General features: G+C 35.3%; 1 protein-coding gene across 1 annotated transcript in view; it reads left to right on the forward strand.

Moving 5' to 3' along the window:
• The first annotated feature begins 1,067 nt into the window (after positions 1-1,067).
• Positions 1,068-12,675, forward strand: part of LOC135210138 (dynein intermediate chain 3, ciliary-like) — a 131,695-nt gene continuing 120,087 nt past the window's right edge. The window contains exons 1-12 of the mRNA XM_064242958.1: positions 1,068-1,252; positions 1,654-1,764; positions 3,827-3,967; positions 4,694-4,855; positions 5,699-5,960; positions 7,362-7,454; positions 7,667-7,827; positions 8,729-8,939; positions 9,118-9,275; positions 10,896-11,165; positions 11,895-12,080; positions 12,397-12,486. Of these exons, the coding sequence (XP_064099028.1) occupies positions 1,720-1,764; positions 3,827-3,967; positions 4,694-4,855; positions 5,699-5,960; positions 7,362-7,454; positions 7,667-7,827; positions 8,729-8,939; positions 9,118-9,275; positions 10,896-11,165; positions 11,895-12,080; positions 12,397-12,486 (1,779 nt within the window). The 5' untranslated portion in view covers positions 1,068-1,252; positions 1,654-1,719. The remainder of the gene's footprint in view (positions 1,253-1,653; positions 1,765-3,826; positions 3,968-4,693; positions 4,856-5,698; positions 5,961-7,361; positions 7,455-7,666; positions 7,828-8,728; positions 8,940-9,117; positions 9,276-10,895; positions 11,166-11,894; positions 12,081-12,396; positions 12,487-12,675) is intronic.

Consider the following 12,675-nt stretch of genomic DNA (forward strand, 5'->3'; position numbering starts at 1 on the left):
AATAAGACTCCGTGATACCAGTCGAGGAGTATTTTGGACGATTACATATTTGCTTTCCTCAGGTACTACAGTGTTTGCAGTCTGTCCACTTTTCTTAGGGAACCTATCAAGGGATCAGATGAACAACGTAATCTTCCAATTGAATCTTCATTTCTCTTTATTCGTGATTTTTTCCTTGTGAAAGATTCCCTAAACGTCTTGAATTCTTTATTGTGCTTCCTGTCTCCTCAGATAATATACCAGTTAAGCTGCGTCTCACTGAACCACCATTAATTAAAATAAACGATGCAAGCACTGGGGCATGTAGTAGTAGCCTACCAGTTATTTTTGCCCCATATTGGGGTGCAGTATATGCATAAGCAATGTCAAAGATTAGTTACAGCATGAACTTGTAGTTAGTGTCAACAACTAATAGAATGACAGTAGAATTTCTTATAGTTGTAGCAATGAGTTCCTCTGTACTCTGACGTGTTTTCCACCTACTGCTCCCAAGGAGTGGGTGGAAATTCCAGCGTTCTAGTATATCTTTGATTCTTTTGAACCTGTAGTGTGGGCTATTGTATACTCTTGTTTTTGCTTTGTTCTTCCAATTTTGAGATGGAAGGCAGCCAAGGACAGAGATGTTACTAGAACTAGAGGGTGTGTACCTAGTACCCACATCTTTCAACACTGGTGATGCCATAAATTTACGTATTTTAATTAAATGGGTTGGTCGTTAACTTCTCTGTTCCCTTGTGTAAGGAGTGCATTGGGTTGTCCCACTCATGGTGGGAGAAGTACGGAGCTGACAGGGATCGCAAAAATAAAAGTATGTAAGTCGTATAGTGAAGAAAATACCTTTGAATTAAAGCCTGTTATTTAATATGCAAGTTATTCGCTATGTTAAATGAATTAAGAATATTTGGGTAACATATAATATATCATTATACTGATAGAGAAGACGAGCGAATGGCCACATTTGACTTTTGATATATCAGCCTTTTTAAAACTGAATTTGTTCCCCTTGAATACAACCATATTACTGTTTGCGTTACCATTTCTTGCCAGATTCCCAGTATTGGCGAACTCGGTGTCTGATCGAAGAAAAAGCATTCGGATAGTTCCGTTTCCATGGTTACCGCGACGCCTTTCTTGAACAACATTATTGCGGGAGGCCATGATTGCTGTTTACGGTAAGGAAATTATGTTTCCGTCGTCCCCAGAAGTTAATTTCATCTTCTGAAGTCTCGATAAACGGAAGGAAATTACTGAAGTGAGTTGCTTTTAGTCATTTAAGCTTATTACGCTATAATTATATGCAATAAAGACCTTTTCACAGTTCAGGTATTTTCCTTATGAGATGCACATTGCAACGGCTCTATTGACTGTGTCTCCATATCTACAAGACTTCTTAAGTCAACAAAAACTGCAAAGGATTATTCTACTATAGTACTGTATATCTCTTTATTTACCTTTGCCCTAATTTGCCTCCCTTTCAAATTATCTTCTCTCATTTTAAGTTTCTTCACCTTCCCTTTGTCTTGCTTTATCTGGATATAGGCTAGAGAAGTATATTAGATTAAAGTTCTGTTGACTCACGCATTTAATAGGCCTAACTGCACGTCATGGTTTACGCATGTATTTTATTTGAACGAGTAATTTTTTCTTTTGCAGCTGTATTGTAAAGTCTCTAATGAACACATTACAAAATTGTTGGACGCGCCGAGTGTTTCAGAAATCATGTCAGCGGCAGTAGTAATAAGGAAGAAAGAATCAGAGATAAAGGTAGGATTTTCTTTGTTATTTGCTTGTCTTTCCAGAATAGTAGAATTATTATTATTTTTTTTTTTATTTATTTATTTTTTTTTTTTTTTTTTTTTTGCTCTATCACAGTCCTCAAATTCGACTGGGTGGTATTTATAGTGTGGGGTTCCGGGTTGCATCCTGCCTCCTTAGGAGTCCATCACTTTTCTTACTATGTGTGCCGTTTCTAGGATCACACTCTTCTGCATGAGTCCTGGAGCGACTTCAGCCTCTAGTTTTTCTAGATTCCTTTTCAGGGATCTTGGGATCGTGTCTAGTGCTCCTATGATTATGGGTACGATTTCCACTGGCATATCCCATATCCTTCTTATTTCTATTTTTAGATCTTGATACTCATCCATTTTTTCCCTCTCTTTCTCTTCAACTCTGGTGTCCCATGGTATTGCGACATCAATGAGTGATACTTTTATCTTGACTTTGTCAATCAATGTCACGTCTGGTCTGTTTGCACCTATCACCCTATCCGTTCTGATACCATAGTCCCAGAGGATCTTTGCCTGATCGTTTTCTATCACTCCCTCTGGTTGGTGCTCGTACCACTTATTACTGCAAGGTAGCTGATGTTTCTTGCACAGGCTCCAGTGGAGGGCTTTTGCCACTGAATCATGCCTCTTTTTGTACTGGTTCTGTGCAAGTGCCGGGCATTCACTTGCTATGTGGTTTATGGTTTCATTTTTCGTATTGCACTTCCTACATATGGGAGAGATGTTATTTCCGTCTATCGTTCTTTGAACATATCTGGTTCTTAGGGCCTGATCTTGTGCCGCTGTTATCATTCCTTCAGTTTCCTTCTTTAGCTCTCCCCTCTGTAGCCATTGCCAATTGTCATCGCTGGCTAGTTCTTTAGTCTGTCTCATGTATTGTCTGTGCATTGGTTTGTTGTGCCAGTCCTCTGTTCTGTCTGTCATTCTCCTGTCTCTGTATATTTGTGGGTCTACGTCTACTTTTATTAGTCCTTCTTCCCATGCACTCTTTAGCCACCCGTCTTCATTATTATTATTATTATTATTATTATTATTATTATTATTATTATTATTATTATCATTATTATTATTCACACTAAAGCTACCCAAATTTACTGTAGAAATATCTGTGTAAATCATCTTTTATAGGTTTTGTTTCTGTAGCATTGCTACTGGGGCATAATTAGCATCAAAGTAGGATCTCTGTATCGATTACTGCTCTTTGTTTCCTTCAAAGTTCTTCGGAAAGCTCTACAAAATGATAGATATTGAAATGCTTTTTTAATTAAGCCATTTCTTAGTAAATGAAGTCCTTTGTTTTCCTTTCAGGGCTAGTTTTTATTCCATGAATTGAATTAAATTTAATATAGAATTTAGGCCAAAGGCCTATGAGAGCATTCAGCAGTGAAATGGAAGTTGACAGTAAAAGGTTTGAAAGGTGTAGCAGGAAGGAGAACCTCAAATTGCACAATGAAATCATTGTTAGGAGAGGGTGGAAAGTAAGATGGAAGGGAGAACATGAAAAAGTAAAAGGAACGAAAGGGGTTGCAGCTAGGGGCCGAAGGCACGCTGCAAGGAGCCTATAGTAACGCCTATACAGTGCACCGCATGAGGTGCACTGACGTCACTAGCTCCCTACGATGTTTCTTGTATAAATATTTAGATGAAATATTATAATCAGGAATATGGATTTGCAGATTGATAGAATGACTGTTCCCCCACTGAAGTCCATATTTTTTTCCGAATTATTTTCTTCCTTTTTGGCTGCTACTATGTACTTTTCTGTTATTATAGTTAGCTTATTCAAACATCTGTGAATTTGTTGATTTACATTGCCTATGTTGTGTGATTCAGCCAATCACCCCAGCTATCTCTAGAGGTTCTTATATCCCATTTTCCATCAGTCTGTCTGGGGCTGCCTATGTAAACTTACAGATTAAGAACTCATATAAAGACTAGTAACAATACTTGTTTAATACAGAACTGTACAGTATAGTACTATGCTAATACCTGTTTCAATATCTCATGTCTTTATGAGGGCGCAATTTCTCTTTCCAAAGGGTCGCAAAGCCAGATTTGAAAAATCTCCAACCCAGTTGATGGTATCAATACATCCTGACCCATCATTACTAGAACAATACGTGTTTATGCCAACTCAGGATGTTGCCGTACAGCATGTGCCAAAAATGTCCCAGCATGAGGTAAGAATTACCTTTCTAGTTCTGAGGGTCAGTAATATGAATAAGTAAATCCTATTTTTTTACAGTATGGATAAAAAAAAATTAATGTAGTTCCTGAATCTATGGATTTGACCTGCCTTAAAAATTAGGATGGAATGACAGGACTTCGGAAATGCATTTTTAGCTTTAAGGCAACTCAGGGAGACCCAATTAGTTAGAAAAATATATATGATTATATGATGTTTATCTTGTGAGGATTAGCTACAAGATATCTTTAGTGTTTTTATTAGGATTATTGTTCAAAAGGAATTTAACGTACATGCGGACTTATATTACAGCTAGACCTACAGATAGGTACTATATGTAGCAGAGAACTATAGATGTAATTGGGATTGTTGCAGTTTTATTTTATTTTGATTTTTTATACAGTTTATACTACAGTTATCAAATATGTCTCTAGCAATCTTATGAGTTCATATATTAGGAGAAAGTTAAGGTGGATATGTAAAATAAAAAGTAAGAAGTGACTCTGCAAAATTAGAACAAAAATAGAAACGTTTACAGATGTATGAGATTCACACATACCTAGGATCATAGCAGCAAAAACCTTTGCTTTGCTAAATCTTATTCTGGCAAAAGAAAATTACTACCAATAACATTAAATATTAGATCCCCGATAAATAGGTTTGTTTCTCAATAAACTTATCAAAAGTAAACAGATGTTGACTAATGCCCCGCATTTAACAGGTAAATACAGAAACCATAGAATTTGCCAGCACTGGTATGAACCACACTGAAGGAGGATGGCCAAAAGATGTCTCGGCTACAGAAGAGGATCAGAAAGTCAGGTACCGGAAGAAAATTGAAAAGGATGACAATTACATTCACTCCATGCTCATGCTGGGGTCGGTGAGTTCTTTCTTATGGTATTGTATTTCTAATCTGATATATTGAGTAACGGCAAAAGTTGCTTTTAGGATAAATTTCTATCTTCAAGCTTCAGATAATATTTTTGGAAATTTAATGGCATAACAGTCTGAACTGGAGAGAAATGAGAAGCCAAACGTTTACTTAAACTGACAATCGATGTCACTCGGGACTGGTATAGGCTCAGGAAACAGATGGGCTTGAGAGCATTATGGGCTAGATCTAATGATGACTATACTATACTTTCCATTTGAATATTATACTATACTTTCTATTTGAATGCAGACTAGAACTCAGTCAGGAAAGGAAAACTTAAAATCATGTGCTATGTTTGTAATGCTTCCTACACATTCCTGTGTTTTAAAAGTAGAACACGAATGTGCTCTTTGTGATATATGTAACATAAGTACTGAAGGAATTTTGTTCAAGTTGACCAGTCCCCCAAGTTAAATAGCAAAAAAATCAAGAAACCTTAAACCAACCAAATTGAGTAAATTATAGATAACAACAGTGGCAGCATAGCCAACGTTAAAGCATTGCAGAATAAAATTATGAACTTGGTTTTCTAACTAGTACTGTCAGTAAATATAACATAGAATCACTTTTCCTCAATGAAAAGTACCCTTAGGTAAGAAATTAACAGTTCATAGTTGTTGCTAAACAATGACAAAACCTCCTAGAATAATATTTATACACTTTGTACTACCCAGATTGAAAGTAAAACACACAAACTTTAGGATCAGAGTATCGGTTTTTAGAATAGAAATTCAAGAATATAGACTAAATTTGGAATGAAAAAGCTAACAGAGCATTTAATTCTTACAGAAAGTGGAGCACTGTATCCGACAGAATAACGCAATTGACATCTACGAAATGTATTTCGAAGAAAACGAAGCCCCTTTGGTTGATGAGCCAGAACCGATTAAGACAGTCAATGTTATCCGGGATCCCTATGCAGGAGAAAGAATGATCACCTCCCTCAGTTTTGCCCCAGAAGGAGGGCATAAAGTTGCCGCAGCTTATTCTTCTTCTAAATTTATGGGTCTCACGAGCTTCACGCCAAAGGAATCTTTTGTGTGGGATATCAGTACGTCTTGGTCTTTTTACATCTTTTAAAACTTCAGTAAGGCTTTGTATGATTTATTAGTGAAATATTTCACATGCTTTTTCAAAATTTAGTACTATTTCTTGCATCTTTTTACTAACTTTCTTTAGATAGGAAAGTATACTACACTACAAATGGGTAAATAGTAATCCTTTAAATATTGGTAGTAGACCTATTACTTAAATCAATAAACAATAATTTTTACAAGTGCTATCTAGATAACAAACAAACAAAAAGCCAGCGATAAATCATATATGAGACATTTAAATCTGTCTAAAATTCCATTGTTGACGGCTTTGACGATGTTTGTTTATCTGATTCTATAAATTTTGTGTCTGCATTTACCATAATTCTTGCCATGCGTTTTTATTATCCACTCGCTCCACCGTCATGCTGAAGTTCTCAGAATGAGAGATGCCAACAGACACTGACTGGCTTCATTATAGCATCTAATGATATGGGAGGTACAAAGGCCCTTGCTTTTATTTTAATAGCTTAATGGCACAATTGTCCAACATCCAGTTCACAATCAATGTATTCATGACAATGCATTCTTCTTTTCACAGTATACTACTCCTCAGGGGACTTCTTTGATATCACTCTCCCTTATTTCCAAAACTATTTTGGTAACTTTTTGCTTGTATTGTATAAAAAACTGGATTCCTCTTCCTTTCATGAACCCACATGGAACCTGCCATACCATAACATAAGCTTCCATTGCTCTGATATCTGCAGTCCCTGCACTTCTTAGTTTGAGGAAGTATCCTTATCCACTATTGCCAAGCTAGAATTCACTCCAGTTCCATTTTCCCTAATCCGCATATGTACTTCCCTCTTATATGTTACCAGGTCCGGCTTTCTTCCTTTTCCTTAACTTTCTTACATTGCTATCAAAGTCATTCAGTTGCCAATTCCATTGTTCTTACTGTAGAAGAAATAGTTTTGTGTCTAAATCACAAGGATATTGTCTACTAAAATCCGTTTACATACTATAAGGATATTCTCATATATTTACATATTGTAGTCTAGTTTTCAGGTATGTTCTGTAAACATTGTAGATGAAATGCATTTTTTCTGTATTAAGTGATAAAAGAGCACTTTGCATTTTAAAATTAGATGAATGCATTAATAGTTTACACTGCTAATCAAGAACAATGGCATATAAATTGTCCCTTTCAGCAATTAAAAGAGAATTAATAGAAGTTCATAAAATTATATAATTTTCTCCTCAGTATTTGAAAAGTCTTACACATTTTTGCTCTTTACTGTGGATAATATTGAATAACCTTTATAGTAAAATTAAAATGTCACTTCAAGGAAAAGTGATACAGCAATTGTTTTAATTCACCAATATTTAGTCTGAAAGAATCATTCCTCCTACAGACACAAGCAGTCACCCAGAACTTGTGATGAAAGCTCCTTCTTGGTTACAATGTCTTCAATATAATGTCAAAGACAATAATGTCATAGCAGCAGGTAAGAGAACTTCTTTTCTCTCAAGAGCAGATTATCATTGACCATCTCAAATTCACTTTCACTACTGAATTCTAATAAAGTTGGTCTGATTTCCACTTGACCTTACAGCTATTCCGTTTTAATGAATAAATTTGGATGTTGAGTTATAGCTATTGCAAAACAAATTATTTTCCCTGTAAATCCCTTAAATTTTTCATTTTCACACTTGTTAGGTCTCAACAATGGACAGGTATCATGGTGGGATGTAAGACAAGGCTCCTTGCCAATAGAGTCAACAGGTCTTGCTGTCAGTCATAAGCAGATGGTCACATCCTTGACTTGGATGACTCACAAAAACAGGACCGAATTATTTTCTGCTTCAACAGACGGACAAGTAAGAACATGTGTATTTTGAGAGCACTACTTCCTTAGTATTCAAGATGACCAATTAAAATTATTCATACAGGGCCAGCTTGAAAAATCTTAGTATCAGACAAAACCATTACTTTTTATTCTTATGAGTAAGCTGTGATCAGGTCATCTAAGCAGTGTTGCCACTCAAAACTTGTAAATTTATTATGCCCCAAGTCATTTAGGGCAATATCAATAAAATGTTACATATTTTTCCTCTACATATACACAAGTAATGCAGAAAGCACAATGATTGTACATTATTATTTTATAAAACTGTAGGAATTCATGTTGAACACTTAGAACTCAAAGAAAGATTTAACTGAAATGCTGCAATTTTGCAAGGTGGTAATGATGAAAGGTCTCAATTGTGCAGATAAGCATAGTTTCCAAGCGTGATGGCTTATCCAGAGGATTTGTATTCCTTTCTCGCTAAACTTCAAGATTTGGCTTAGTCATAAAATCTGCCTACAAATGTTTGTAAATGATTTTGATAGGATACAGTGCAGCAGGGAAGAAGTAGTATAAACCATAAGCATTTCTCACCATTTTTGTTAATTTTTTATGTACTTGAAAAAATATGAGGTAAAATCAATGACAGTTTCTAGTTACTTATTATTATTATTATTATTTGTTTAAGCAGCCATTTCTGACTAAGTCCAATCGTGTGAAGCTCATTTACATATTTAAGTAACATTTGCAATTAATAACAGGTCTAGAAGTAAGTCTCAGTAAAAAGCTATTTTTGAATCGCCTCCTAAATGTTACCGAGTACCTGTACTGTAGATTATATTACACCCCTGCTTTGATAAATTAAAGTTCTTAAGGGAAAATGACAGAAATCCAAAAAAAATGTTCAATGGTCTTTGATTTCTTTTCCTTAGATTCTTTGGTGGGACACAAGAAAACTTTCACAGCCTACGGATAGTTTAGTACTAGACCCTATGAGAGAGGATCCTCCAGACATCAGCAGAGCCCTGAGTGCCATTTGCCTGGATTATGAGATTACTATGCCAACAAAGTTCATGGTTGGAACAGAACAGGGACAGGTTGTAGCATGTAACCGTCGTGCCAGGAACCCACCTGACAGAATAAGTAAGTTGAGGTCTTAAAAGAGTTAATGCTAATGGCACCAGTGATTGATGATGTGCGTGTATAGGTGTACTATATGTATGTATATGTAAATTTGCCATTTGTCCTCTATATACTCATACAAGTATGTAAACAAAACTTCTTATGTGCTAACTTATACTTGCCATTTATTCTTTTCCAGGTCTAATTTACAGCTCGCATATTGCTCCAGTATATTCTGTCCAAAGGAATCCATTTTACTTGAAGAACTTCATGACTGTAGGTGACTGGACCATTAAGCTTTGGGCAGAAGATTTTAAAGAATCTCCTATACTGTGGACAAAACCTGTACCAGCCCAGGTTTGTGAACATTCTTTTAGCTGAATGTATTTTCATATCTGTACAGAAACAATTGTACAGCATCTACTTTAAGAATCCTTCAGATATATTCATTTTACAAATTGAGGATTTTTTTTCACTCTTCATGGTAACATCCTTCGGCACTATCAATTAATGTAAGCAACCCCTTTCTTACAAGAGAAACTTCACAATACATCATCCCACAATAGTATTACTCTCTGAAAATTTGAAATTCATAGTGATGAACACGTTAACCCCTATTTCATCAGTAAAAGGTAAATGGCAGTTCAGTATGGATACTGCTGTATACCTTACTTTGAGAATACTAGGGACATAATGCTGAATGATGCTCATAATCATGAATTTAACTAAACTCTTGAGTTTAACATCATTTAGCATTATATCTCCAGTGTTCTTAAGTAAGGTTTGAAGTAATGTCCCGACTGTACTGCCATTTAGCTTGTACATATGAAATATGGCTTGGAAGGTCACTTTTTCTGCTTCTAAATTCACCTGAAATATAATCAGCAAATAATCTGTCTTGGATATGCCATTTAACTATGCTAAAAATTAATGAAGGCATTTGAAACAATTATTTCCAGCTTTGAACTTCATCTGGTATCATAGAAGGTCTTTAACAATACTTAGGCTGAATTACAGTTGATAAATTGGCAAACTTCTTTTTTTAAAATGGGAGCCTCTAGTGATTATTTTTCAAAAGCATTACACAAAGAATGCTTATACCAAATGATGGTCATTACAAAGAACATCACTATGTAAGAATAAACTTGTAAAAGGTGAGAAGGAAAAGAGAAGATATTGTAAATTCAGATAAGCCTTCCACAGAAAGCATGCTTTACAGAAGGAAGTATACTATTTATCAAACATACACAGTATAAAGTTTTTTTTTTTTTCTTTAGTGACGATGCCTTACTGGTATCCTTTATAAAACTGCAATAAAATGCAGTTAAGCCCTACTTTCATTATACTAAAGTCCCTGGGATAAGTGCAGTAACTGTGTGTCCATATCGCTCTATTTGGGCCACATTACAATTCAGATACAAACAGGATTTACCTGGTTATCATTCTAGGATATAATGCATATCACCTATTAGTAACACAAGGGATTACTGTGATAGTTAGCAAACCTTAAGTGCACATAATGTTACTCTTTTAATAATGATAAAATCATCATCAGTTACCATTAAAAAAAATTCATTTCAGAGAGACATAAGTGTAGAAAAATGTAATAAACATCCATGTTCAGGTGTCTACAACTGCTCAAATCTAAATAAAACTAAACATGCAATACAATCTTACCCAAAATTATAAGAAAAATGTATGTATATGGAATTTAGAGGTTTCCCTCTCACTCCAAGGATCATAGTAGTTCTGAGAAAGTTTATAAACAGACTTTCCACTTTTGAATTTATGATTGGCAACGTATGATGTTTTAGAAAATTTTAGTAAAATGTTTGAAACTTAGTTGATAATAGTCATGATAATGCTAGAAAAGACTATACTAATGTATATAATTTTTAATATTGTTATTAACTGCAAACAGTTATAAGCTAGACTGCTTTCCTCCTCTTTTCATTAACGGTGTTCTTTTCTTTACAGATGCGGAGTGGATGTTGGAGTGCCTCTCGTTCTTCTGTATTATTTACCGTACGATTGGATGGATCCCTTGATGCTTGGGATCTTCTTACTTCCTGGAGTGTTCCCTCTGAAACAGCCCAGGTTGTAGATGAAGGACTTGAAACCATTGCGACGCATGATGGAGGTCGTCTCTTAGCAACAGGCTCACAGCTGGGGACCATCTCTTTGCTTCATGTTCCTATTAGACTTTTAATGCCATCAGATAAACATGAAAAAGTAGCATTTTCTTCAGTAAGTTATTGCACAATTGTTTTTGTTTTCACTTTGTATCCATGTTAGTGTTTTTTTTTTTTTTTTAGTAACCCAGATACAACAATGTTCTATTCACTGCATTCTTCTTAGTCAAATTTTTTTTTGTATTTTGTACTGGATACACCTGACTTTTGAATCAGCTGGTGAATTAGAGGGAAAAGATCTTATGTCAAGTGTGTTGTCACTCACATTAACATTATGATTGGTGAGCAAGAATTAATAATTAACCCAATTAAACATCTCAGTTCATGCTATTTGGGGCATCTGAACCTTCAAGCGTTTAATGAAAATAACATTTCCCCCATGATATTCGGAAGTACTTCTTTAATTCTATGTAAATTCCTTTATAATAGCCAGCTTAAACTAGTCTAAACAGTCCTCTTCAAGCCTCTGTATTTCTGATGTGCTATCATCAGTTTTAAGTTGTCATTTATTGCCTTGGACATTTGTCTTCACTCCCATTATGGAACTTTCGAGTAATTTTAAGTCTCCCGTTTCATTCACGTCTGATGTTGGTTGCTCAAACTCAGTGTACAATGATTCAGATTTATCTTTTGACAAATCTTCTGGTTTACCTCATTTTTATCATAAATGAGCTCTGTCATTAATTTTTAGTTCATTAGTTGTAGCTCAGTTTTCATGAATATTAAATGTTTCAGGTTTTTTTACTGAAATTAATAATTATTTTGAATGATTGCCTTTTTACAGCTTTTGGAACGGGAAACTCGTAGAGAACGAGTCTTGGAAGCTCGCCATAAAGAACAAAGGCTTCGAGAGCGTGTGAAAGGTGGAAGGGCTGCTGCAATGAATGCTGGTCCAGAATCAGAAAATGCCAAACCTCCAAGAGACCTCGTTCAAGAAGCTGAAGAGGAATACCTACGCCAGGTGGAGGAAGTAAGTACAAGAATACCTCCTTCTCAGGTGTTGCTTAAACAAATTGTTGGCACTATTAAAACTTTTCCATACAAAGAGGAATGTAAGTGTTTGTGACGTGACAGAATTGTTTGTCCATTTTTTGTTTTTGATTTTTCAGAATTCAATTTGTTCTCAGAACTGACTTTTATTTGTAAAATTGGTTTGAAATGTAAAATTATTTAATTTCCTCAGAATATAAAGGATTTTTAAATTCATGAATGACCTAACTTTGATGTCCATCTTAGCCAGTAGTTCTTATGTTTAAATTTTGTTTTGTTTCCCAATCTTGAACTAGCTGAAGTCTCAAATTGCTGCCGAGCGTGCTGCAGCAGCGTCCTCGTTTGATGTGGCTGTGGAGGTTACACAAGCACCTGATGATGGACAGGTAAGAACAGTTTGTTTAGTTTTTTTGTAAGCCTAGTAAATAATCACTGTCTTTACCACCAGGTGTTTTCATACATGTTACTAGCATCATTTTCACGAATGTAACCATTTTTAAAAATTGAAAGAACATTTGGACTGTGTTGCAGTCTCGGCCTTCTCTCATTCAATGGGTTAGGGTTCCCTTGTGTGA

Source organism: Macrobrachium nipponense, chromosome 39 (genome assembly GCF_015104395.2).
Source record: "Macrobrachium nipponense isolate FS-2020 chromosome 39, ASM1510439v2, whole genome shotgun sequence".
Taxonomy (NCBI): Eukaryota; Metazoa; Arthropoda; class Malacostraca; order Decapoda; family Palaemonidae; genus Macrobrachium; species Macrobrachium nipponense.